At 38.1% G+C, this 24,826-nt stretch overlaps 4 protein-coding genes across 6 annotated transcripts in view; 2 read left to right on the plus strand and 2 right to left on the minus strand.

Annotated features, from left to right (window-relative positions):
* The window catches only part of LOC126628860 (putative receptor-like protein kinase At3g47110), a 40,767-nt gene extending 38,976 nt beyond the window's left edge, over window positions 1–1,791 (minus strand). Inside the window, exon 1 of the mRNA XM_050298727.1 lies at window positions 534–1,791. Coding sequence (XP_050154684.1) covers window positions 534–1,791 — 1,258 coding nt within the window. The remainder of the gene's footprint in view (window positions 1–533) is intronic.
* The window catches only part of LOC126629094 (clathrin light chain 2-like), a 58,244-nt gene extending 47,920 nt beyond the window's left edge, over window positions 1–10,324 (plus strand). The window contains exons 2-4 of one of the 2 annotated variants that reach the window (XM_050298983.1): window positions 8,338–8,618; window positions 9,042–9,195; window positions 9,759–10,324. In XM_050298983.1, the coding sequence (XP_050154940.1) occupies window positions 8,338–8,618; window positions 9,042–9,195; window positions 9,759–10,109 (786 nt within the window). In that variant the 3' untranslated portion in view covers window positions 10,110–10,324. Of the gene's footprint in view, window positions 1–8,237; window positions 8,619–9,041; window positions 9,196–9,758 lie in introns of those variants that run through there. The other variant, XM_050298984.1, reaches the window with a different exon arrangement.
* Window positions 10,325–11,243: 919 nt separating this feature from the next.
* LOC126629092 (uncharacterized) lies at window positions 11,244–15,283 on the minus strand. Of its 2 annotated transcripts, none has more exons than XM_050298980.1 (5): window positions 14,553–15,283; window positions 14,218–14,335; window positions 13,564–13,678; window positions 12,052–13,098; window positions 11,244–11,798 (listed from the first exon to the last, which is right to left on the minus strand). In XM_050298980.1, exons 1-5 carry the CDS (start codon window positions 14,743–14,745, stop codon window positions 11,544–11,546), a joined length of 1,728 nt encoding a protein of 575 aa, XP_050154937.1. In that variant the 5' UTR covers window positions 14,746–15,283; the 3' UTR covers window positions 11,244–11,543. The 2 variants fall into 2 exon arrangements, with proteins under 2 accessions (XP_050154937.1, XP_050154938.1); XM_050298981.1 differs by lacking the exon at window positions 14,553–15,283 and adding an exon at window positions 13,790–14,050.
* Window positions 15,284–16,645: 1,362 nt separating this feature from the next.
* On the plus strand, window positions 16,646–24,231 carry LOC126629562 (arginyl-tRNA--protein transferase 2-like). The gene is made up of 6 exons (XM_050299641.1): window positions 16,646–16,996; window positions 21,041–21,079; window positions 21,260–21,410; window positions 21,816–22,958; window positions 23,249–23,555; window positions 23,679–24,231. The coding sequence occupies exons 1-6, from the start codon at window positions 16,849–16,851 to the stop codon at window positions 23,793–23,795; spliced, it is 1,905 nt and encodes a 634-aa protein (XP_050155598.1). The 5' UTR covers window positions 16,646–16,848; the 3' UTR covers window positions 23,796–24,231.
* The last annotated feature ends 595 nt before the right edge of the window (window positions 24,232–24,826 follow it).

A 24,826-nucleotide genomic window follows, 5' to 3' on the forward strand; every position in this document is an offset into this window, starting at 1 on the left:
TGAAAGGTTCAAACTTTGCAAGAATGGGAAACTCTCCAAGTAGTTGGGAATTATGCCAGACAAGTTGTTGCGAGAGAGGTCAATATATTCAATTCCTCTCAAAGAGATAAAGGATTTAGGAATTGTCCCCTGCAATAAATTCTCTCTCAGAGACAGAGCCCTCAAACTTGTGCAACTCCCTAAGCTTTGTGGAATCTCACCAGATAACTTGTTTTTAGAAACATCCAAGAAAATAAGATGTTGTAAGTTACCTACTTCCATGGGAATGGATTCAGTAAGTTGGTTTCCAGATAGATCCAAGTAAACAGGTAAATTGATGACTTGTTTTGGAATTGGACCGATAAGATTGTTGTGGGAAAGATTTAATTCTAACATAAAGCTGCAGTCTTCGAGACTTTGTGGTATGCTGCCTTGTAACTGGTTTGACTGGAGATACAAACTGCTTAATGAAGTTAGATTTCCTAGAGATGACGGAACATTACCTGACAGTTCATTGAAAGCTAGATATAGGCCATAAAGCTTATTCAGTTTACATATTGAACTCGGTATAGTGCCTGCCAATAAATTTGCAGAAAAGCTTAGTCTCTCCAAGTTGATAAAATTTCCAATCCCGATGGGAATGTTTCCGCGTATCTGATTCCCTTTAAAATATAGTTCCGTGAGCTTTGTTGAGAGGTTGCTCATAGATTCAGGCAGCACTCCTCCAAAATTATTGAGGCCGGCAGCTAAAACTTCTAAATTAGTGCAATTAACTAGAGAAGAGATGAAATCCAAGTCACCTTCCTCATTATTTCCAAGATTGTTTTGATCAAGTTCAAACCAATACAAATTTGACAGGCGTGCCAGACTAGGCACTTTCCCAATAAACTTATTGGATGTGATAGAAAATAGTGAAAGGTCTGAGGCATTGGAAATTGAAGTTGGTACTAGTCCAGTGAATTGGTTTGTATGGAAAACAAAGATTTCGATGTGTGGAAATATAGTGTGGCCCAATCCAGGAGGAAGAGTTCCATGAAGGTTGTTTTGAAACAGAATAATGATTGTAATTGACGAGAGGTTGTATATGGAGGGAGGGATGGTACCATTCAAATAATTTACAGCCAATGAAAAAGTCGTCAAGCTTTTCAACTGGCCAAGGCTATTTGGAATACCTCCATGCAGATTATTTTTTAGAACAGATAGCATCCAAAGAGAAGAAAGATTCCCAAAAGAAGGTGGGATTTTCCCATAAAAATGATTCTTGCCTAATAAAAGTACCTGAAGCTTGGACAATGAGGCAATTTCAGTAGGAAGTTCGCCACTAAGAGTGTTGCCATATAAGCCAAGGTATTGGAGGTTAGAGCAACGTGATATGTTGAATGGAATATGACCACCGAAGGTGTTGTTATCAAGGTGTAGTCTTTCCAAGCGGAACAAACGACCAATTTCTGAAGGGATGATGTGGCTGAAGCTATTGTTTTGGAGGTATAAAATCCTCAGAAAGCTCAAGTTTCCAACGTGGGGAGATAGGTGGCCTGCCAGCCCGCTTGATTGGAGGTCGAGCACTGTAACTCTCTGGTGCCTGCGGCCACAAGTAACGCCTGACCAATGACAGAAGTGGAGGGATTGATTCCAAGAGCTAAGGATGCCGAGGGTATCAGTCACAATTTCAGCTTTGAAGGCAAGCAAGGAAAGCCTATCCACCTCATTTCCCGCTAAACGCGAGGAGGAGGCAGAGCTAAAAAGAAAGAGAAGAAAGAGTGGTTGCATGTAAATAAACCAAATGCTAATATGAATACTTGAGAACTCCATTTTAGCTAGGCTGCAAAATGTAGCTCTAGATATTTATGTAACAGTTAGACGCAAAGAATGGAGTCAATTTCAGGGTCCGAATTGGGTTGCATAGCTGGTTTCTTCATGCATGTCGTCGTTGACGGGTTGGGGAACACAACACATAGCTTTTGCACTAGCAATAATTCTTAATTCAAAAATGCTACTCTTATCAAAATTTTCATATAATATTTGTATCAATAAAGGAAGGGATTAACTCTTTCAAAAATGCTAATCTTACCATATTTGTATTCTTCTAATAGAGATGAGATCTACATGTTTTTGTGGACCAACCTCCATTAAAAAAACGGTAGAAATAATAATAAAAATATGCGATAAGTGTCGCACTACTCAAGTATTTGGTTCTTGACGAAAAAAAATGACTTTGACATTTTACGTAAGAATTATCATAAAAAGCAGAACGTAAAACGTTGAGACCCACTAGCTAGTTTTCCACCGTATTGGAAGGTTCATGCAAAGTAGCTAGCTAGTTTTCCACCGTATTGGAAGGTTCATGCAAAGTAGCTAGCTTAGCTAGCTAGTTTTCCACAGCTAGCTAGTTTTCCACCGTATTGGAAGGTTCATGCAATGTAGGTAAGACTAGAGAAAGTGCCCGTAAGTATGTAAGAGTAGAAAAAGTGCCCGGGCATTCCCACGGGTCTTTAAAATATTTAGGAAATATATCAATATAGAAAACAGAGGTCTCTTATGCTTTAAGTTTCAAAACTGTATAGAACATGTAAGATTTGTAAATGTATATATGTATGTATATATATATGTATGTATATATATATGTATGTATATAATAGCGATACTATTTCCATACATGTGGAATGTGGGAAGGAAATTAGTCATTTTGTTCTGAATCAAGATTATTGCAGCTGAGATGGAGCCTCTCCAAAATTGTATTCTGACATTTTATCACACATAATTCCTAATTTCCAGACAAACATAAAGCTGATCTTACAAACAAGCGTTTTATGCCTCATAAGGCCAGGCATAAGAACACCAAATTAAAATAGGTTTTTATCACAAATGGTCTTTGAGATTGATCAAACTCATCATTTTGGTCCCTCATTTTCAAAATCAATCAATGTCGTCCCTGACATTCACTACCACACATCAATTTGGTCATTCCGTTAAGATTCCATCAATTATTTTGTTAGTTTGTATAGAGCTACAAATCTAATGAAATTGTGATATGTGGATTGCACAAAATAAGAGTTTTTATCGTAAATAGTCCCTGACATTGATCTAACTCTTCATTTTGGTCTCTGAGTTTCAAAAATCAATAAATTTGGTCTCTGACTTTCAATACCACACGTCAATTTAATCATTCCGTTAAAGTTTCGTCAATATTTTTTGTCCTACTTATCCAATCATAACGTGCCACGTGGATTAAATATAAAAAAAAACTATTTTTTTAAGATTTAAAGCTAAAAGTAAAATAAGAAACTAAAAACCAAAACTAAAAGAAAAAAGTTATCATCATCTTCATCAGAGTAAGCTCAAAAAGAAAAAAAAGGCACCATGACACCAATAAATGCCGGTCAGTGTTAGATTAAGACTAGGGAATTAATAGACATGATAGCCTTGTTAGTCAATAGAAAGAAAATTGGATGAACGCGGTTTTTAGCTTTGATTTGTCAAACTATACCGATATCCACATAATTTCTCTAAGAATTTGATTCATATTTTCCTACAGACAAATCTGGATATGCCTGCTCCCACACCTTGGAGACTAATCTAGCAAAATTTCTTGCAAATGGATTCAAATTCTAAATTAAATCCCGAAAATAAAATTTCTCTTTCGAAAAGCCTTGACTGAAAAATGTATTACATTTACAGGTTTAAGCCAGGAAAAAAAAAAATCGAACATGCAAGAAAAATGTCGATTCTTTAAATTCGAACGAAGTGAATCGACCAGTTTCATTTCCAAATGAATTTGCAGAATCGATAGGTATACAGACTATAACAGATCATAAAATACAAAACAACATTCTCGACAGTATTAGGCCTTGAGAACCTGATCTTTGGGTAGCGAATCGAGGAGCAGAATCGGGCTTGAGGGAAGTGAATTAAAATATTGGACCGGATATTGTCAGGTCACCTGACTCAGGTGCCACATTTGTATTCTTTCTAATAGAGATGAAACTTATATGTGTTGGTGGACCAACCTCTATTAAAAAAGCGATAGAAATAATAATAAAAATATGTGATAAGTGTTGCACTACTTTAGTAACTTACACGTTGGTTCTTGACGAAAAAATAAAAAAAAAGACTTTAACGTTTTACGTTAGAATTATCATAAAAAGCAGAAAATAAAACGTAGAGACCCACTAGCTAGGTTTCTACCGTATTGGAAGGTTCATGCAAAGTAGGGAAGACTAGAAAAAGTGCCCAGGCATTGCCGCAGGTCTTTAAAATATTTAGGAAATATATCAGTATAGAAAACAGAGGTCTCTTATGCTGTGAGTTTCAAAAATGTATAGAACTGTAAGATTTGTAAATATATATATATATATATATATATATATGTGTACGTACATAAATATAATAGCGATACTATTTACATACATGCGGAATGTAGGAAGGAAATTAGTCCTTTTGTTCTGAATCAAGATCATTAATTCCAAAATACAATTTCAAGAATCATTTCCTTACCGTTGAACATCAAGAAGACCACTAATTATGAAATACAGATTAAATTTATCTCCATGTTAAAAAGCATATGTTAGCACAGAGACGAAGGATGTGGTTTCTATTACCGGTAGGATTATAGCTTGTAAAGACTTGTCTACTGTGTTCTGAATATTGGTCTCCACTGTAACCAACTTTGAGAACTTTTCTGTAGATAATTCCACTGTAAAAAGAAATTCATGCTCGGGATTTTAACGTTGTATGTCAATATATAAAATAGAACAAAGCCACTAACAATCTAAAAATATCATATAATTGATAGCGGTATGTACTTTTGATAGATAATTTGTAATCAGATTGCAAAATATTGGGATGTCTTGTTCCCGCAGGAGTGTGTTATCCTTTGCAGAGAGGATACTTTTTGATATTTCGTAATTGCCGAGATGAAATCATGGCTAATGCCTCACACATCTGGCATAAACAAAATCTTAAACAGTCTAAATTAACATCGCACTATCATATCGGAACAGACAAAGGTACTCAAACTCAAAGTGTCCCACATGCTGACATCCAACAAACCAATCAAAACAAAAGATGCATAAAAGGGTCTCGAGTTTTGCCAAATACACCACAATGAAGATGCTTTACCCAAATGAAGGAATAGACTTACCATCATAGGAAACTCATGCCTCCTCTCTACGAAGCTTTGCTGGCTCTCTGTGTTTTCTCACCTGCAATTTAGACCCAAAGCGCAGAGGCATTTCACCCATGAAATTCTAAATCCAGAAACATCTAAAAACAGAGAACAAAGAACCGAGAAAACCGTGTGTGCAGGCATGCGTGTTTCTCTTGGCATATTTTATCAAACTGGTGATAGGCATTGAACAAAAGATACATATGAAGGCAAATGTTGTTTGTAAACTCAACGCGTAAAATTACACTAACATGGTTTGGCAATTTCATTTCATTAAGTGATTTCAAATTCAATAATCAGAACATAAAAGAAGAAACACGAAAAATTACAGTTAGAAGTCACACATCAGTTAAAGAGTTGAAAAATAAGCAAGCTTGCTTAGGAAACTATATTTACACCTACAGAATAATAAATATAGCAAGCTAGTACTGATGAAATACTCGAAAAAGGCAAAATTCGTTTTCATTTCTTCCCGATATTAAAAAACTAAATATAAAAATCGATCCGATTTGAACCCAGAAATTCGAAACCAAACTCTCACCAAGGAAAGTACCAAAACTCTGAAAATTTTAACCCTTAGTTCACTCTTGTTATAAAAAATAAAATAAAATAAGTAATACTAGTATACTACCCAAAACCATAAAGTGCAGAAAACAGCATTATATGAAAAATGAAGAACTGATTGATTCCCACGTATTTAAAAAAAGGGATGTGATTTCCACACACCCATTTTCACTTCTCTCACACCTTTTTAATTTTCGGCCGTCGGATCGGATGAATTGAAGAAGATCAAAGGACATAAATTAACAAGGGTATGAGAAAAGTAAAAAGGGATATGTGGATAGCACACCGCTAAAAAAATTACAAATTTGGTTCAACAAAATCCCAAAAGGGAGAAGCAAAAATCAAGAACTGATTTTCATATCCACAAACGCAAAAATTTAAAACGTTTTTTGTGTGGTACCTAAAATTACAATTTGTTTTATAACTTTCATTAGAGAAAAAGCCCAAACTCCTTTAATCCAATCATAATTACACATTGCAAGCATTTGATTCATATCATTAATTAGCATTAATCATAACCCAATCATGATTCATGGATTCCCAGCATCAAAATCAAATGAAATGTCACTAGTATTATGGTCTAGTGGTATTCCTCTTCACAGGTTAGTGAGAGGTCTTAGGTTCGATTCTCGCCAAAGGCGAATTTGAACCACATTATTGCTAGTCCATTATGAGGCTAAGCCCACCCCCTCCCCATAGTGTAGATAATATCGATTGTTCAAAAAAAAAATCAAATGAAATTATACTATAATAACATTAACAACAGTTAACTTTCGAATCTACAAACACATTTTCTAGTATCATGTCCCATGTTTCTTGATCATTGCAAATTTGCAACTACCAAAATCCAGAGGACCTCTCAAGCTTATGCATCACCATATGGTGCACTATAAAAAACATGTAAACTGAACAATTAATCACAATAAACGCTGCATTCTCAGTAAAAGTTCACCATATGGTAAAAGATGATCTTTCAAATTTGGAATGCAAGTTGGTAAACAACAATATCATAGGCAATCATTATATAGTGTCCACAATATTAGGAATAAATGTGCATCCAGATGTTTGTTAATGTATCTCTAAGTAGATGGTTAATTTAGTTCAGGACTACTTTTTCAATTTGCCATTAAACTTTGTGATCATTGTCACTCGAACTATTTTAATTAGCATATTTACTCCCCCTCCGTTAAATTTCTACACATTCCACCCATGTCAATGATAAAACGTTGCAGTAGCTCCAATTACCTGTGCACAACACTCTAAAATTTTCTCTCAGTGAGGTTTAAGTAATCAGGCATTTAAAAAATAAGGCTTATTATACAAAATGGTCCCTGAGATTTGCATGATCAATAGAAATGGTCCTGAGATTATCCACCATTTATGATTTTGGTCCTTCCGTTATTCACTCTTTGGGCAATTTTCAAAATTTTGTAACTCAATCGTTTCTTAACCAAATTCGACCCATAATATATCAAAATGAAAATAGGAAAGTGTAGAACAAGATTATACCTATTTGGAATCTCAATGGTTGCCGGAGATGGCCGGAAAATAGCCTGAAATGTGCAGGGAAGGAGCCAAAATTTTCTTCTAGTGGGGGCAACCGAAAATAACTAAGAAAACCTTATTATAGTATGGTTATACGCAATATGATATTAAAGATGGTTTCAAATGATGATGTATCACAATTTCAATGTTACAAAAATTTCAATATAATATTGGAAAGTGGTAAGGTGATAAGAAAAATATAAGTACATGATAAGTGGGAGATGGTTTTTTCGATTTAAATGACAGAACAAGAGCACTATTGCTCATATAATATTTGATATCGAGTATAAGTAGAATGAATGTATGTTGGATATTAGATACATATATTTTATTCAAAGATAATCCATGTATATTATATAATTGTAATATGCAACTAAACAAACGAATTACTTGAGTGGGGGCATCTGCCCCCAGTGAGCCTTCATTGGCTCCGTCCATGGAAATGTGATTGGTCCGCAGGAAACTGAAAAACTCGTTGGAAACTGAGTAAACTTTAAACATTCATAACTTCTTCAATACTCAACGAAATCGAGTGATTCAAAAACGAAAATCATACTTCTCGACGAGACGAAGAGAATGGTATCTTTCTCAATGGCTAACTCGCCGTGGTTTCACTGGAAAACTGCTCAAAAGTGGCTAACTCGAAAATGGTTAGCCTAGATACAGACTTCTCAAAGAGCTCAAGGATTTAGGAATTGTCCCCTGCAATGAGTTCCCATCAATTGAAAAGAGTAGGTTAGAATTGTCATCCCTAGGAAGGAAGAAGTTGAGGAGGAAACATCGAACCTTGAGAACTTGATCTTCTGGGCAGCGAATCGAGGAGCAGAAGCGGGCTTGAGGGAATCGAATTAAACTTACGAACCATTGGACCAGATATTGTCAGGCACCAAATGAAGGCCCAGTGAGTCGGCCTAGCCCAACATAAAGAGTGCCGATATTTTTCCTGCGTGAGTTTTGCCTTCGGGAGCATTTCTCTTGGCATTTCGCTCATCATTGCACTTGACTTAATCATGGCCTCGTTCGCTCAGCCGGAAGACGACTCGGTCCCGACCACGTCAACTCTCCCGTTCGATGACGACGGTTACCTGGGCTACGACCCCCGACTCTCCTCCCAGCGATTCGACTCCTTCGTCGACTCCGAGTCGCTCAAGGACTCCGCCATCGATTCCCCTATCTTCCACGGCTCCGCCGTAGACGAGGCTTTCGCCACTCAGCCGGCGTCGGAGGCCTTCTCTCCTCCGTCTATCTACGCCGAGTCGAACGGCCAAGGGTTTGATGGAGGGTTTGGCGGGTCCGACGATCCGATTTTGCCGGCTCCGTCTGAGATGCTGCCTGAGGAGGGCTTCGCTCTCAGAGAATGGAGGAGGTAGGGTTTTGAATTCCGATTGTTTGCGATTGAACCGATAGCGCTGTATAGAAATTAAATTTTGACTCTTTTGTGCAATTTAGTTGAAAGTTGTTGGTTTTAATTTGGCTTGATCTTTCTGTTGCTGAGAAATTGGGTGGAAGTTGTTGTTTTGATTTCAGTAATTTTCAAGAATTGCATGCGTGGTGATCAGTAATCGTCTTTCTGATGTCAAATCTTTATGAATTTAACGTGCCGATTGTTCGTATAAGATTGTGGAGCTGAATTCGAATCGAAAAAAGATTGATGATTGTTGTCAAATTGTAGTTATTGACTATCAGAAAGTGATTTTATGTTTGCATTGAAAGTGGTGGGAGAAATAAATGGTTGAATTCTGTGAGGTTGTAATGGAGTTATAATAATCCGAGCTTTTGTGACATTCAGGCAGAATGCGATTCATCTCGAGGAGAAGGAGAAGAGAGAAAAGGAGTTGTTGGTTCAAATAATTGAGGAAGCAGATGAATTCAAGCTGGGATTCTACCAGAAGAGGAAGATCACTACTGAAAATAACAAGGCTGCGAACAGGGAAAGGGAGAAGGTTTGATCAATTTAGCTTTCCAAAAAATATGATCGGCACAATAATTTGTTTCAATGAGCTCTTCTAATAATGTTGATTTCAGACTTTACTACCTCAATTTTAAGTTTTTGGTTGGAATGCATATGATGATTCTTTGGGCTGATGCTTATAGTTTCGTTCTTGGATTGCTGATTCATTCAATAATTGAATAGTTGATCGAAATAAGCTTTGAAGAAGAGCCACAAATTGTTGTCGGGTATCTCCCCGCATCCACTCAGCTTGGTTATTCATAAATCGTAACTTTTATTCTCTTTGCTGTGGATTGGACTTTTGTGAGTTCAACTAAGTGATGGTCACAACTGTGTAGGATTCTCTACGTAAATCTTAGCTACAATGTGTCCCTATTAGGCTTCTTCGTAAAACAAATACTACTAATGTTGGTCGTGTTAATGGTTTTCTGAATGTCTTTTTAGCTAACGATTTTGGAATTGAACTTTGTCACAACTTTACAGTTTCTTCGCCTTTAATATCCATATCAATCTCTCTGGCATATTGTTTTGAACTTGTATGTTGGCTTTTCTCAGCTGTTCCTGGCTAATCAAGAGAAGTTTCATGCTGAGGTAGACAAGAACTACTGGAAGGCAATTGCGGACCTCATCCCCAATGAGGTGCCAGCAATAGAGAAGAAGAGAGGGAAGAAGGATACGGAAAAGAAGCCATCCATTCTCGTTGTCCAAGGTCCAAAGCCTGGAAAGCCAACCGAGCTTTCAAGGATGAGGCAGATACTTTTGAAATTGAAGCATAATACACCTCCCCACCTTAAGCCTTCACCTCCAGCCCCAGCTCCCACCAAGGATGCAAAACCGAGTACTTCTGCTCCCCCCAAGGCTGCAGTTGTGGCGGCTACCCCCGAGGCTGTAGTAGCTGCTTCGTAATTTGCCTGGCGTTCTTTGTTAGGCTTATTTTGTAGAAACCAGAAACCATGTACTTCCATTACAACATTGTGGAGTTTTTCTTCTTTAGTTGAACATTTCCTGATGGGTATATTCCGTTAGATTTAGTGTTTCATATGTACAAATGTGAGTCGGAAGGGAACTAGGACCTCTCCAAATTTTATTATAATTATTGTTTTTTTTAGTGTTTCAGAAAATACATGGTAAACTCTTATATTTTACGTCAAATTTTCATCTAATGGTTGAACTAATCATTTAAATTGGATTAAATTTTCATCTAATGGTTGAAATAATCATTTTAAGTCTTTTTTTTTTTTATCCACCTACCTCAAACATGATACTATGAAATGGCTTTGAACTTTTGGAATGACGAACCTTCAAGACCTTTAGGCGTCATAACAGTAACAGCCTTAAAGGATAATACTTGAGTACTGAGTAGAGGATCAAACGACGTTGCACGTTCAGATAACCTTAGAGCCTGAAAACGTAAAAGTCGTGTTTCTCCAAATGATGCAGAAACTTCAATTGTCCCTCTCCCTCTAGCTCACGCTACAATCCACCTAGATCGGCGACGGCGAACTCCAATTGTCATTGATTGATTTTGCCACTGGTCATCGTATAGCCTCGGAATCCTATTGTTGGAGATGTTAACATGCAAGAGGCCGACGGATAACATATTTAAAGATAGTATGAACCTACACAACTTTGTCTTGATGGCTCTGCCATAACATGTGAAACCTAACTAAAAGGTACAAAAACACATTAATTTGTGATACATGATTATAAAAAAAAATCTTATCATATAGGTAAATAAATAAATTAACCTGTAGTATAGGTTGATTATAAAGATAAAAAAATTATATATATATGAATAAGGTTTAGCGGAGGAGGAAGAAAACTCTCTTTCTAGAAGTCTTATAATTTAGTTCTAAACGCAATCTCCTTTTTCATTAGTGAACGGAGAAGATCTAACTCATCAAAATCTCAACCGTTGAATCATTTAAAAAAAAAAAAAAAAACATGTGCAGGTGAGTAAAGCTCTTGAAAACACCTGCAACACAGCCCATGGTATGAGTACAGCAGCTTTCACTGCGCTCCCAGAAGTACACATCCAACTTGCCAAAGATGAGAGGCTAATATGATTTCTGGTTTTTCAACAAAGTATCCGTAGAAAGCGAGCCACGAAAGGCTGTTCGGTACATAACCAGATTTCTTAACATTACAAATATCATGAATTACAACACCACCAGCATTTCGGTACACTTTACGTGAAGCACTGAGGCACAATTCCAGTCAGGGGTCTCAGAAAATTGGTTTTCTTTTTTACTGTCAAGATGGTTGAAACCGAAGATGAAAAAATCATGTGGTAGATTAGAGATGCAGTTTATGTGGAATGATGGCAGCTCCCCCAAAACATTACCTACCGCGCACACTGGCAGGAGATCGACCACCTCTCTCACTGCCATTATCTTCTACTTCACTCCCGTCTAAACAAAGGCCATTGTTGTTTACGCTAACTTCGGAACTAGCATTACTGCTAGTGGCAAGAGGAGAATCTGAAACACTAATTGTTCTGCTTCGTGCAGGCCCCGATCTCACACTATACATGGAGGATGCAGGAATATTTGTCATCAACGGTCTTAAATTACCTGGAATGGATCGCCTTATATCCTGCAACCAACACCGAAGCAAGAAAAAATTATGTACAACAAACTTGTATAAAATATTTTCTCTAGATTAAAAGTAAATTTTGACTGCTTATCAAGCACACTGGGGGGGGGGAATGAGGGAAAGCTATCTTCTACAACAGAGAATATGAGATACTTCTACAGAAATAGCATGCACAACTTTGCAACGAACAGGCATTCTAGTCTCAATTCGCTGGGAATGTACACCGACTCATAAAATGGAAAGATATGCTTACCATGTGGCGTATAGCCATATCAAGGGATTTCTTTGAAAGTGATCTACCAAAGCCTGAGCTGTCTGGGGATGAAGCTGACTTCCCGGAGTGGTTACCATGAGGAGAATGTTTGTCCTCTTGCTTCGGTGGTGCCAGTTTGCGCATATTTATTACCCTCTCGACCATTTTTGTTCCCATTAAAACAGGGCTCACGTTGTCATTAACTTTAGAATGTCCACGACTGAATGCAGGAACAGAGCTCCCACTAGCATGACTAATGCCATTGGGAGCCCGTCCTCTTGAAGGAGAGCATGATTGCCGTCTTGGTCTTACATTAGGACCAGGCTCAACGGAAGATGATCGAGAACTGGGTGCTCCAGGCCTACCTCTAGTGGCTGAAAGTGGTCTGTCAGGAAGTGTTGTCCTTAAATTTGGCGGGGCCTCGAGTGAGAAACCAGGCATTTCTGAGGGCTTCCATGGTCTAGATTTTACTGTTGGGGATGCACCACATGATGGCACTGGATTTCTTGCTGCTGCAGGAGCTGGCTTGGAAATTGAAGGTGAGGACTTTGACAGAGGAGCTGATACACTAGGGGTAGGGGATGGCATGGACGGTCGACGAGTTGGTGTTGATGCTCTTGATGCAGGCTTGGGTGGGGGTACAGTGGGTCTGGAAGTTGGTGTTGAAGATCTTGCTGTAGACCTTGATGGTGTAGAGGATCTTGATGGTGTAGAGGATCTTGAAGGAACTGTAGATTTAGTTGCAGGAGTTGTCGATCTATTTGCAGGAAGTGTGGATCGAGTTGTGGGAACCATAGACTTAGGGGCAGAATTTATGGACTTGTTTAACAGCAAGGTTGATCGAGAAGTAGGGGTTGACGATCTTGAAGGTCTAGGTGCTGAAGGCAACGTGGGGCATCCATTTGGTGTTGCAGGTCTTGATCCTGGACCCCCGGACGATGAAGGCCTCCGGGTCCCTGAATTTGAAGAACTCAACCCAGGGGAAGAAGTTGATTGTCTAGACACTAAGCTGGTCCTAGCAGCAGGCTCCGGCTGGGGGTTTGCTAACTATGATCACAATGAAGAAATGGCTAAGTAATACTACATGAAACTCAAGCACAATTAGAATTTAGAACTCAAAAATGAGAAACTGAAAACCACCACGAAATTTACCCTTTTATAAAGACTGATAAACGAGAGAAGCGGCATCTTCTATGAATTACAACATTCTAAACTCAATAGTTGTTGAATCTAGTAGTTAGATGCTAGATATGTAATTTTCTCTTAAATGCACTTTCTAAGTTAAGCAACGTAAAGTTTGAGAGATGAGAATGAATGTCAATAGTTCAGATGTTCATATAACTACAAATTAAGCGCCATATACCAAGGATATCTTTTGCAACTTTTCTACTTTAAAAAGGACTAAAGATGGATGCTAACTTCCAGAGCCTTAAACTCCCCTTCACATGCTATAAATAAATTACAACCACTTCAGATGTAGAACTGCAACCCAGTTGATAAGGAAATTCTTACTCTAGATTTGAGTGCGGTGGGACGAGCCTTTGGGGTTCCAAGTTGACTCATTACGGTTTTATGCGATTCCATCTCCAACGAAGGAAAAAGAGGAGTCCCGGGTGGAGTTAAAAGCCTGAAAGAAGAATAAAATAATAATACCGACTTAGAACACTTATCTCTACCTAATAGTAACACTGCTAAACTGAAATTTAATATGCATTTGAAGAACAGAAGCTGTACAGACTTCTTATTTTAGTTAAACACTTCAATGGCCATGCTTTCCTTTGTCAAAAATTTATTCCCCCTACAGGAACACAGCACGTTTAGGCCACCCCAACAGACCTCACATTAGGCATGTAATCAGCAGAAATGCATCCACGGACTATATCACCAGTGTATTATTATACTGCTGACTCTATCCAGAAACTTTGCAATCCAAAATATTTCATATGATACGCATAATTGAAACAAAATCTTCAAACATCCTATAAAGGATATGGTAAACCTGATATAAAAGTTCCATAACAGAGGGAAAAATTTCAGAATCGTAAGCATACAAACCATAGAAGTTAAAAAAAGGTATGGCCTATTCTGCTTCTTTATTATCCCATCAGAACTCAGCTAACAAATAACTTCTATGTTCTAGAAAAGCAAAACAGATTATGGCATTACCAATCATAATCATTCTTGTCATTCTCAGAATTGAGAAAATCATCAGCACCGGTCTTGCGTGGAGGTGCCGGCGTTGATGAGGAAATATTGAAAATGGGAGAAGTTCCGGGTTTCGTCCCTGCAATGTCAAAGTTACCATATCAGAAGCAACCTTAGTAATCAATATCAAAGCCGAAAATGCGAAACATTTCCAAACAAAATTTAATCTACAATCAGTACAGACTATTTAAGCATCAATTCAAACCAAAAAGCACATTACTGATTCACAAAATCGAAATGTGAAAGCCTCTACATTGCACACGAAAACCTAATAAATTTAGGCACAAAAAGTATACCTAATGGTGCATCGAACTCTTCAGAGCTGTTAAGAAGAAGATCGTTCCGTTCCTTCTCGCGCTTCTTCATCTCTAGGAACAAAGCGAGCTCTTCTTCCTTCTCCTTCCTCACAGAGGCTCTGAGCTGCTGCCTCTGCTTAATCATCGCTTGCATTTGCGAGTCCTGAGCCCTAAAACTCCGATTCATCGCCATAAACGCTAAGTCCACCGATAGTAAATGAAATAAAATATCTAAAACCTAATTTCCAACCACCACTGCGTCGCAGTCGTCGCCGAAACGAAGCTCAGCTACCGATAGATCTGAAACCGACGGCCAATCGGTGCACAAATTCGACGGCTACGAGTCGGCATTTCGGCTCCGTTTTCTACCAATCGTGAAGTGCTGCGTAGGAGTGTGAGAGCACTTAGAAAGATGAAAGCTTGGAGAGTCCTCAGAGGTATGGAACCGCCATTAAGGAACTGAGCTCCCAAGTGCGTTGAAAACTAGACGAGAAGAGAGATTGAGCTCGGAGGAACCGCCATTATTGCGGAGCTGAGCTCGAGAGGCGGAGGAAGCGAGCGTGAGTTGCAGTGAGAAAGCTCGGAAGATCGGAGATTTCACAGTGGAGATGGAGAGAGAGAGTGAGGGGGAAGAGGAGGAGTGGCATTGAATGGTAATTTAGGAGAAATTTGGAGTCCGACATTGGGAAAATGAACGAGGTGCGTACTGTGCAGGTTTTGTTGTTTCTCTCACTTAAAGCGTACGTTTTCCAGGTCGTGGGTTTTGGTGGGGATATAATCACGATAATGCCCTTTTTTTAACTTATTTATTTTTTGTTTTTGAATTTTGAAGTATTGTATTTGCAGTTTAAGCCCATGTATTTTTGTGTAATTCTGATGTATGGTTTCGAAGATTTTCTTGGTTTTGTGATGTATATTGTTTTGTTTTCTTGTCCCGTGAATCGTATGAGAGTAACTTCGACTTAATAATACAAAGCCACGTGTTAGTTTTCATTCAATTACATTATGTTTGGATGAGGGAAATAAATTTGAAATTTTGGTAAAAGTTATAATTTATAAATTAACATGCACAAATTTTCTTGTTTGGATTCATAAACATGGAAATTTAGAATTTCCGCGTGGAAAAAAAACTTGAATTTGAGACCTTCAATTCCCAAGTTCAAATTCCATGTAAATAGGTGTTATTTCCCAATTTCTATGATTTAGAGTTTAAAAATAACAAATTCAGTGTTCAATTCCATTGTTCTTTTAGATTAACCAAACAAGAAAATTTACAAATTCTTGAAAATAAAATCTTGTCATTTCAATTTCCGTCATTTTAAATTTCTTTAATAATCCTAAATTTCATCATCCAAACATAATGTTATATTATGTTACTGAATTGAGATGTTACCACGGCGATCAACCAAGTCAATTTAAGTTCTCGTCTGACACCTCTATATTGTAGCTTTGAGTATTTGGTTGTACCGGTGACCTAATCGTTTTGAATTTAAGAATTCCTCGTTGATTAGGGTTAACCCCCTATTGTAATTATTTTAACCCCCTATTGTAATTATAGAAATCTCAATACTCACATTACTTAAATTGAGAGGTTTTCTTTTTTCTCTAATGTGCAATAGGAGTGTCTTTTTTAAAATCTCTAAATTAAATTACATATAGTTATGAGTCTTAATTACGTTATTTTATTTCTCGATCAGAGTGTTAGAAATAATATCTTTCTTTTTAAGTTATTTTTCTCATAACTTAGATTGTATTAAGGGGTAAGGGTTGACCAAGGACTAATTAATTAGTAAAGTCTTCAAATTCAAATTGAGATTATATAAGAGGTGTAACTAGCTCTCTTAATTTTGCCTAGTTTCTCTCATATAAAATGTTCAAGGTAAGTTGAATAAAAAATCAATTATATTTCAGATCATTTACTAAAAATATGACAAATAAGACGACAAAGTTTCAAATCTCAAAATTATATATTGACAATAACATGTCTGAGCGCGTAACAAGAAGCTAATAATGTACACCGTAAACTTCTAATTTGTCTGTATAACCATATAATACTCCATTTATTTATTTTTGCTGGTTATTCATTTTTCTCAACCATATATTAAAAAAAGTCAGATGCACAAATGAATTAAACAATTAAGTACTGAAAATCGGCCGAGGAGATCAATAGAGAAAGAGGGAGGGTCGTCGTACGGCTGGTTATTGGACGCCACGACGTCGTTTGGAAGCTAAAACGCCGTCCAGAACGTCCGATGCAGAGGCGGAGCTGAGCGGAGAGAGAGGATCGAATCGGAAAATGGCTGGGAAGATGAAGAAGGGCGAGGCGAGCAGTAGCGGCGGCGGCAGTAGTAACCACAGAGGAGAAAGCGTGGTGGTGGACTACGGCAAAAACAAAAGCTCCTGCGGCTATTGCAAATCCGGTGCTCGCACCAGTATCTCTCACGGTCCGTTTCTCTCATCAACTCCCTCGCTCTCTATAATTTGTTTGGTTTTAAGCTCGTAATTTGGTTGATTTGTCTTGCTAATTAGATTTAGAACAAGTTTAGGAATTTGATTGTGTGATCGATGGAGCCTTTGGAAAACTTGAGCCTTTGAAAATGGTTTTCTCGATATAGTTGTTTGTTTATTTGTTAGAAACCAAATCTCAAACCCTAACTCAAACCTTAACTATTGCACATAGAAGAGAAGGAAGGAGGAAGATAGAAGGAGCAGAGCTCCAATATTTTTGTATTGATTTGTTTTGTAAAATTCTGTTCTGTTTTCAAACCAAAGAGCAGGTGCTCTTATACATGAAGTGTGACTGCCAGCTGACATTTCTATCAAATTCCCCTAATAACCAGTAAAAACCCTCAATTACAACTAATTTGAGTCTTTACTTTAAACATAAACCTCAATTACAAATTGGGTTCATAACAATATTTCCCCCTTGAAAATTAGCCTTGTCCTCAAGGCTTAAAAAAGAAACTGTGGAAACTTGTTTGAACGCAGCAGCACTCTCCTTCAGTTCCAGAAATGTCCTTTGCAATCCCAATATCAGCAAGTTTCAAAGTAGGTGCATCATTCACTCCATCAACAGTCATAGCAACAACCTCACCATCCTCTTTGAGCAACCTCACAATCTTTTGTTTGTGCTTTGGTTCGACCCTCAAAAACAGAAGGCCATCACCTTGTCTCAGATGGGCTTTTGGAGCATGTAGAGTACTCATAGACTCTTTTCCTGTAAGGCTTCCTGAATGTATGTCTTCATCAGCACCAAACACGCCTATTTCACGACATATTGCTTCTGCAATGTTCTGGTTATCTCCCATGATTACCATAACAAGAATTCCAGTTGCTTGGCAGTTTTCCCCTACTTTAAACATCCTTGAAATCTTCAGGTCAGCGATCAGAACTCCAGCATTCTCGAATTCAACAAACAATTTCTCAGGGTTTGTAGCAAATTGAGGGAAGAAATATCCTTTGTCAATCTCCAATCCTTCCACCCCGATGATAGTCTCAAATGAGAAGGGTGACTCAATGGATAGGACACCAACAAGGACCACGGCAAACATATACCCAGGCACATTATTTTTAATTACTGCAATATGGACTGATTCCAAAACTTTTTCAGCTCCTAAGTCATCAATGCCAATGTCTCTTAAATTCACCCACACTAAATGGCTCTCTGTTCCACCAGAAACAATATCATAGCCCTTCTTGAACAAGCTCTCTACAAGTTTTGGGACAGTACTAGGTGACTTGTGGCTTGTGGTTTTAACCATATCTGCATCCTCAGAAGGAGATATGTCCCCTGTATACAGAGTATTGAAGTGGAAACATGCAGCAGAGTCTTCACCATCACAATGCTTTCCTGAATTGTTGTGATTGTTGGCATCCCAAGAAGTGACTTCCAAGAAATTAAGGGTCTGTGCAATCAATGACTTCCTCTGATTAGGTGGCAAGGCATCAGACAAATTGGCATCATTAACACAATATTGTTTCATCTCAGCCAAACGCACCACCTCCATGAAAAACATTCTATGAATTAATAGAAATAAGATTGAAGCAGGTGGTAGTGTTATCCACTTGACCCCGACATTCTCAATTGCCTTCGCAACATGATAGAACTCCACATTTTGAAATTGGGAAAGCTCATTCCATTTGTATTTAGAATTTGGGGTTGGCTTCCAGGGAATAGCAAAGGCAATTGGTGGTATACTTGTAGCATATTGGTGAAAAGTAGCAGAGCTTCCTTGTAATTTACTTACGAAAAGCTCAACAACAAGTGTCCTCCAAATGAATCCCTTCAAGGAATGGTCTAGCCTACTCAAAAATGGACCAAGAGTCGGAGGAAGAATGGTAGTTTGAAGGATACTCCCACAAGAATATATATCAGGAAAATGATGGTCAACCCAACTCAGAAACGTATCGCTGCTAGCAACTTGGATATAGTCTATAGGGGTTGATTCATCCCTAAGCCAAACAATGTTCCACAAAGGCTTGAGCATCTGCAATAAAGTGGCAGTCTGAAACTCAAAGTTTCCACAAATAGTCAAGTCCAAGAACTTGGACAACATACGTTCTGCATAATCTTCTCCTGATTGCATCATATGTGGTTGCTTTTCCTAGAAGAGTTCTATGCCCAAATTATCACATGGTCGTCCTCCATGGGTTAGCAACTCATCCATGAACCGCGAGACCATAACTGTTTCATCACCCCACCTCAACTTTGCAAGCTGGGACGCATACTCCTCATGAGCATAATGGGATGACCCCACCACTGTAATAGAAGAACCTGCAGCAAGCCCACAAGGAAGATACATCAACTTATCTCCTGTTGCTAATACTTCCCCACTCATTGATAACCGTGAAGTACATGACTCTGGGTTTCCCTCAATTATAAAACTCTCTCCAATCTCCTTCAACTTATCCACATCTTTATCATCTTTATAGCTGGACATTGGAAAGATTTATTGCCACGAACCTAGTATGAATGTCAAGACCTCTGTAAACCCATTCATTGCATTCTCTAATCTGATGAGTTCAGTGAACTCATTCAAGGCTAGTGGCTTCAAAGAAGCAGGCTCACTCTTTGGAATTTGATTTCTCATTGTAATATTATAATATTATTGTATTCCTAAGCAATTGCAACATCCTCCACAATATCCCAATCATCCAGGTTGCTACTCAAAGACATATTATATGTATTCAGTCTCTTAGACATTTCCTCAAACAGTTCCAAGGCATAAAAATCTTTCTTCACAAATTTTTCCACAAAATACCAATTAACCCAGCCATACTTAGCATTCAAGAAAGCATGATAGATGAACGCACTATGACCAGTATAGCATGCAATTACACCAAACAAAAGCAATACCTCAGATCCATTTTTTGTGGTATCGGGGAACGAGTGCTCATAGAGTAGCCGCGGAGCAGAGGTCATCGTTGAAGCATGAATCCCTGTTTTCGATTCCAGAAGCAAAACTGTAGCTGCAGTGAAGTCCTTCGAGTGTGGCTTGATGGCCGAAGTTGCAAATGCTTGCAACAACGGTGAAGATGAGAGCAGCGGTGGAGCTTGGACTGCCGATGGACTAAGCTGTGATTGGGCTCCTTCAGCATAGATTGGGCTCCGAGTTAGCTGGATCAGATCAATTGCAGGAGAACCATGATGATCGCCCGCAAGAGGGGTGGAGATACCTTCTCTGACACCTCGAAAGAACATGTCGCGACAAAATTGTGTAAGAGAGTCGGCGAAGGCCTAGTCGATCGCAGCGGTGATGAGGGAAGGTAAAGCAGCGACGCAAGCCTCCAAGGAAGCAAGACGGGATTCCAAGGCAGCGTCGATGGTAGCAGCGGATTGGCGGGTGTGCACAAAAGGGAATACAGGAATCGATATGGGTGATACCATTGTTAGAACCCAAATCTCAAACCCTAACTCAAACCCTAACTATTGCACATAGAAGAGAAGGAAGGAGGAAGATAGAAGGAGCAGAGCTCCAATATTTTTGTATTGATTTGTTTTGTAAAATTCTATTCTGTTTTCAAACCAAAGAGCAGGTGCTCTTATACATGAAGTGTGACTGCCAGCTGACATTTCTATCAAATTCCCCTAATAACCAGTAAAAACCCTCAATTACAACTAATTTGACTCTTTACTTTAAACATAAACCTCAATTACAAATTGGGTTCATAACATTGTTCCCAAATCGTTGCTAATTTTTGAAAATTTTGTAGATTGGAATCATTGTGTTTAATTCCATGAATAAAAGTTACTGTGATCAATTTGCAAGTTAGTTATGAGGTTTCTAAGCGATTCGAATTTGGACAGAAATTTTTTCACAAGCATTTGTTGTATGCAAATTTTTGGGTTTGAGAGTTGGGATGTTAGGCCAATTCTAAGTTGCTAACTATAGCTCTGTTTGCCGTCACCCGTGTTAAAAGTTCTTTTGCCCTTTTGGGGATAAATTTAATGTCTGATTACATTCTTAACTTGTCTTCAATTTTTTCAGGTTTGTGGGCACATAGCATTACGATCAATGACTACCAAGGTTTGCTTTTTATTGGCTTCCCTTTATATCTTGTGAACAATACTACTGTTATTGTAGCGGTAACCACGATAAGAAAACACTCTCGTTTGACCCAGAAAAAAAATGATAAAGAACTCTTGACAAATTTGTTATACCATTTTACTGCTTACAATGTTGTCTTGATTACTTTTTTCTTTTCAGATCTCCTTGACCGCGGTTGGAGACGATCTGGTTGTTTTCTTTACAAACCTGAGATGGAAAGAACATGCTGCCCTGCTTATACTATTCGTCTGAGAGTAGATGATTTTGTTCCATCTAAAGAGCAAGCACGGGTGTCTAGACGAATGCAAAGGTATAGTTATGTTGCCTTTTATTCCCCCACCTCTCCCTAAAAAACAAAGTTTACAGTATTGTTGTCTGTAGATTGAGAATTACAATTCTTTTGGTACATTTAGTATAGTTAATCAGTTATTTATAATATAGAACCCCACCAAAGATGATGTATCATGACACTTTCAAGGTTGGAAATTTATTACTGCACAAAATCTGCTCTAAAGAAAATTCTAATGTCGGACAACTATTATGCAATTTTCTAGGGTTTTTGAGTGGGTCATGGGCTAATTGATGTCGATTACTTTCAGTTATGAGTGGTGTAATTTTACTATGATTTCTTCTGTATCATTATTAAGTTCTAGCAAAACATACATTTAATTCGATTTATACTTTATCCTGATCAATGAAAATAATCGATGCCTAGGTTCTTAGAAGGTACCTTGGAATGTAAGAAACCAGGGGAGTCTATAGAGAATCCAAATGCTTCTAAGGACACATGCAGCCATACGCATCTTGAAGTTTCAAGCTCAACCACGAAAGAATCCTGTTCCAATAACAATGAAGAGAAGGGTGGGGAAGAAAATATTTTGCATTTCTTATCAGATCAAGTTGATAATTATGTTCGTAGTTGCTTTGAAAGTGAGGAATTTCCTGACATTCAATTTCCAAAAGCTTCTGTTAAAAAGGTTTTACAAGCCAAAAGAAAGCTATTGGTTGAAGGATCAGAAGATCTCTTATACTCAAGCAATATTGCATTCCAAATAGCGGCTACTATAAGGAAGTCGTTACCAGGTGAGAAGGATGCCCACCAGGGAAGATTATTGACGAATATTACAGATGAAAAGGGGCCATCTCCAAAACTTATTGCTGAAAAGCTGGAGAGTTCCTTGAATCAGTTGGCAAAAACATCTGGTCTGTTAGTCAGGGCTTGCAATGGACATTTAAATTTTTATTCTGCCACAAAACAAGCTTCCTCATGTCAAAGTGCTCAAACTGTTAGCGTCGCTAAAGGATCTGCTGCTAGGTCTGAATGTAAAGGGTGCAGTGTGGAAAATATCTCTCAATATACTCCAGTAAAGAGGCGGAGGCTTGAGATTCATTTGAAAAGGTCCAGTTTTGATTCAGAAGAGTATGCTTTGTATAGACGGTATCAAATAGCAGTGCATAATGATACCCCTGAACATGTTACGGAAAGCTCATATAGGAGGTTCCTGGTTGATACTCCCTTAAATTATGTTCCTCCAAAAGGTGATGGTACAGTTCCACCTTGTGGCTTTGGTTCTTTCCATCAGCAATATGTGATTGATGGCAAACTTATTGCAGTCGGTGTTATAGATATCCTCCCTAGATGTTTGTCGAGTAAATACTTATTTTGGGACCCAGATTTTGCCTTCCTATCACCTGGAAAGTATTCAGCGCTACAAGAAATAAATTGGGTGAAAGAAAATCAAGCCCATTGCTCCACTCTTCAGTATTATTATCTCGGTTATTACATTCACTCTTGTAGTAAGATGAGATACAAAGCAGCATATTGCCCGTCTGAGCTACTCTGTCCTCTACGTTACCAGTAAGTTCCCTTTTGCTTGCACCAGCTGACCATGGAAAGCTGTTAATAGTTTCAAGTTACTACTTAGGTTGAAAATTGTCCTTTATACATCAGTCCTCTACGTTACCAGTAAGTTTCCCTTTGCTTGATAATGACACACATGCAAGCTGAAGTTTTCATATCAGACCAATATATCTACTTTATCTACATAACCAATGGAAATCATTACTTTTCGTATTAATTAAGAAAATCTTCTAGTGCCCTGATATCCAAATTTTTCGGTGGCTGACAAACTGAAATTTTAACACCAGGTGGGTTCCTTTTGATGTTGCCAAACCTTTGCTTGATAAAAAACGGTATGCTGTTCTATCTGATGTTTCCATTCCGCAAGATAAAGCGTCCTTGCAACCTCATGTTTCTGAAGAAGACATGGAAGTGCAACATGATGACATTGGGAAAGAAGACACTAATGATTTTCTTATGTACGACGATGGAGGAGCGATTGACTCTGAATATGAAAGCTCAGACAACGAACAAAATCTGGTGTCTGCTGATGTAGAAGATGGAGATGTTGGTAACATTTTAATCGGGTTGAAGGGATCTCGTGTGAGATTCAAGGTATGTATACTCAAGCTTCATAGAATTTTCATATACCTGATTTAAAACTACTGAAACCTCCCCACCCAAATTCCAACCCCTTATTGTGCATTCATTTACTTATTACACTGGTTTCTCTTGAAGGATATAATGTTCGCTTTTGGCGCCTCAGAACGGAGTTACTTGGAGCTACAGCTGCATAGATATACGAGAGTTGTAGGCAAAGAGCTAGGTGAGCGAATGGTTTATTCGCTCGAGTAATTTGGCTGTTCTCAGGACTCTTCGATGGATTTCATCAGAAGTGAAAGATTTATACATTGCGGTTGGAGCCGGCTTTTCTGCCTGAATCAACAACGCCTGGTCATTTTAGCCGGGGCTAAACCCGAGAGCCAATGTCGAATAGTTTGGTTCGGACGCTTGTTTGCTGTTCGAATCGCCTGTGTTCAATATCCGACGGACTCCTTCCCCGGATTCATCTTGCAGTTTGCATGTTTTTTCTTGATGTCAAGTTATATCTATATGAAGTGGTAAATTTATCAGAGTTGCCCAAATGCACAATTAAGCTTGGATTTACCCATTTTATATTTTATGTAATATCAGACTAATTTTGTCGCCACCATTACGTAGACTATTAAATTAGAACAGTTGCGACTCAAGGATGAATAGAAACTTCCACTCAAACCTCTTCGCGTTCAAATCATTGAGTTTTATGTTTATAATTAGAACCGTTCATATTATAAATTATTCTATAAAGTTATTTATGCAAAAAATGAATTAAAACTGAAGTCGTTCGATCAATCTATTATAGCAACTGCATAGACGGTAAGTAATATTTTTACCAAATATGTTCCTCTATTTTTATACGGTTAGATAACTAAACAATCTTACTTTTAATTTATTTTTTACTGAGACAATCTTTGAAGAGTAATTCAGCAACGAATAATATTGAGTAATAACTCTTTCTCATTCTTTAGAGAGGAAAGTATCCACCGAATCATTGGTAGCTGTTTTTGCGGAATTATTGGCAGCTGTTTCCCAGAAATTTCTTTTTTCCTACCATAAACAAAACTTAAATAAATAAAAGAAAAAGAAAAAGGTCGGTGCTTAATTACCTGCGGCGGGGCCCTTTGTATGATTGAAAGGATATTTCAACGTCAGCAAAACTGTTGTTTCCCGCCAGATTGAACGGATTAATTTCGGCGCATGAAGGGCTGGTTTGGTATTGCTGTGCTTTGAAAAAAAGCTGCTGTGAGAATAAGCGGCTGTGCTGTGAGAATAAGCGGCTGTGAAAT

Source organism: Malus sylvestris, chromosome 7, assembly GCF_916048215.2.
Source record: "Malus sylvestris chromosome 7, drMalSylv7.2, whole genome shotgun sequence".
Classification (NCBI taxonomy): Eukaryota; Viridiplantae; Streptophyta; class Magnoliopsida; order Rosales; family Rosaceae; genus Malus; species Malus sylvestris.

Coding starts and splice junctions, on each gene's coding strand:
- LOC126629562 (XM_050299641.1), top strand. CDS start 16,849: ATGGCTGGGAAGATGAAGAAGGGCGAGGCGAGCAGTAGCGGCGGCGGC. Junction 21,411..21,815: donor GTGTCTAGACGAATGCAAAG/GTATAGTTATGT, acceptor ATCGATGCCTAG/GTTCTTAGAAGGTACCTTGG. Junction 22,959..23,248: donor CTCTGTCCTCTACGTTACCA/GTAAGTTCCCTT, acceptor TTTTAACACCAG/GTGGGTTCCTTTTGATGTTG.
- LOC126629092 (XM_050298980.1), bottom strand. CDS start 14,745: ATGGCGATGAATCGGAGTTTTAGGGCTCAGGACTCGCAAATGCAAGCG. Junction 14,336..14,552: donor AGAGTTCGATGCACCATTAG/GTATACTTTTTG, acceptor TTGACATTGCAG/GGACGAAACCCGGAACTTCT. Junction 11,799..12,051: donor ATATGGCTATACGCCACATG/GTAAGCATATCT, acceptor TGTTGGTTGCAG/GATATAAGGCGATCCATTCC.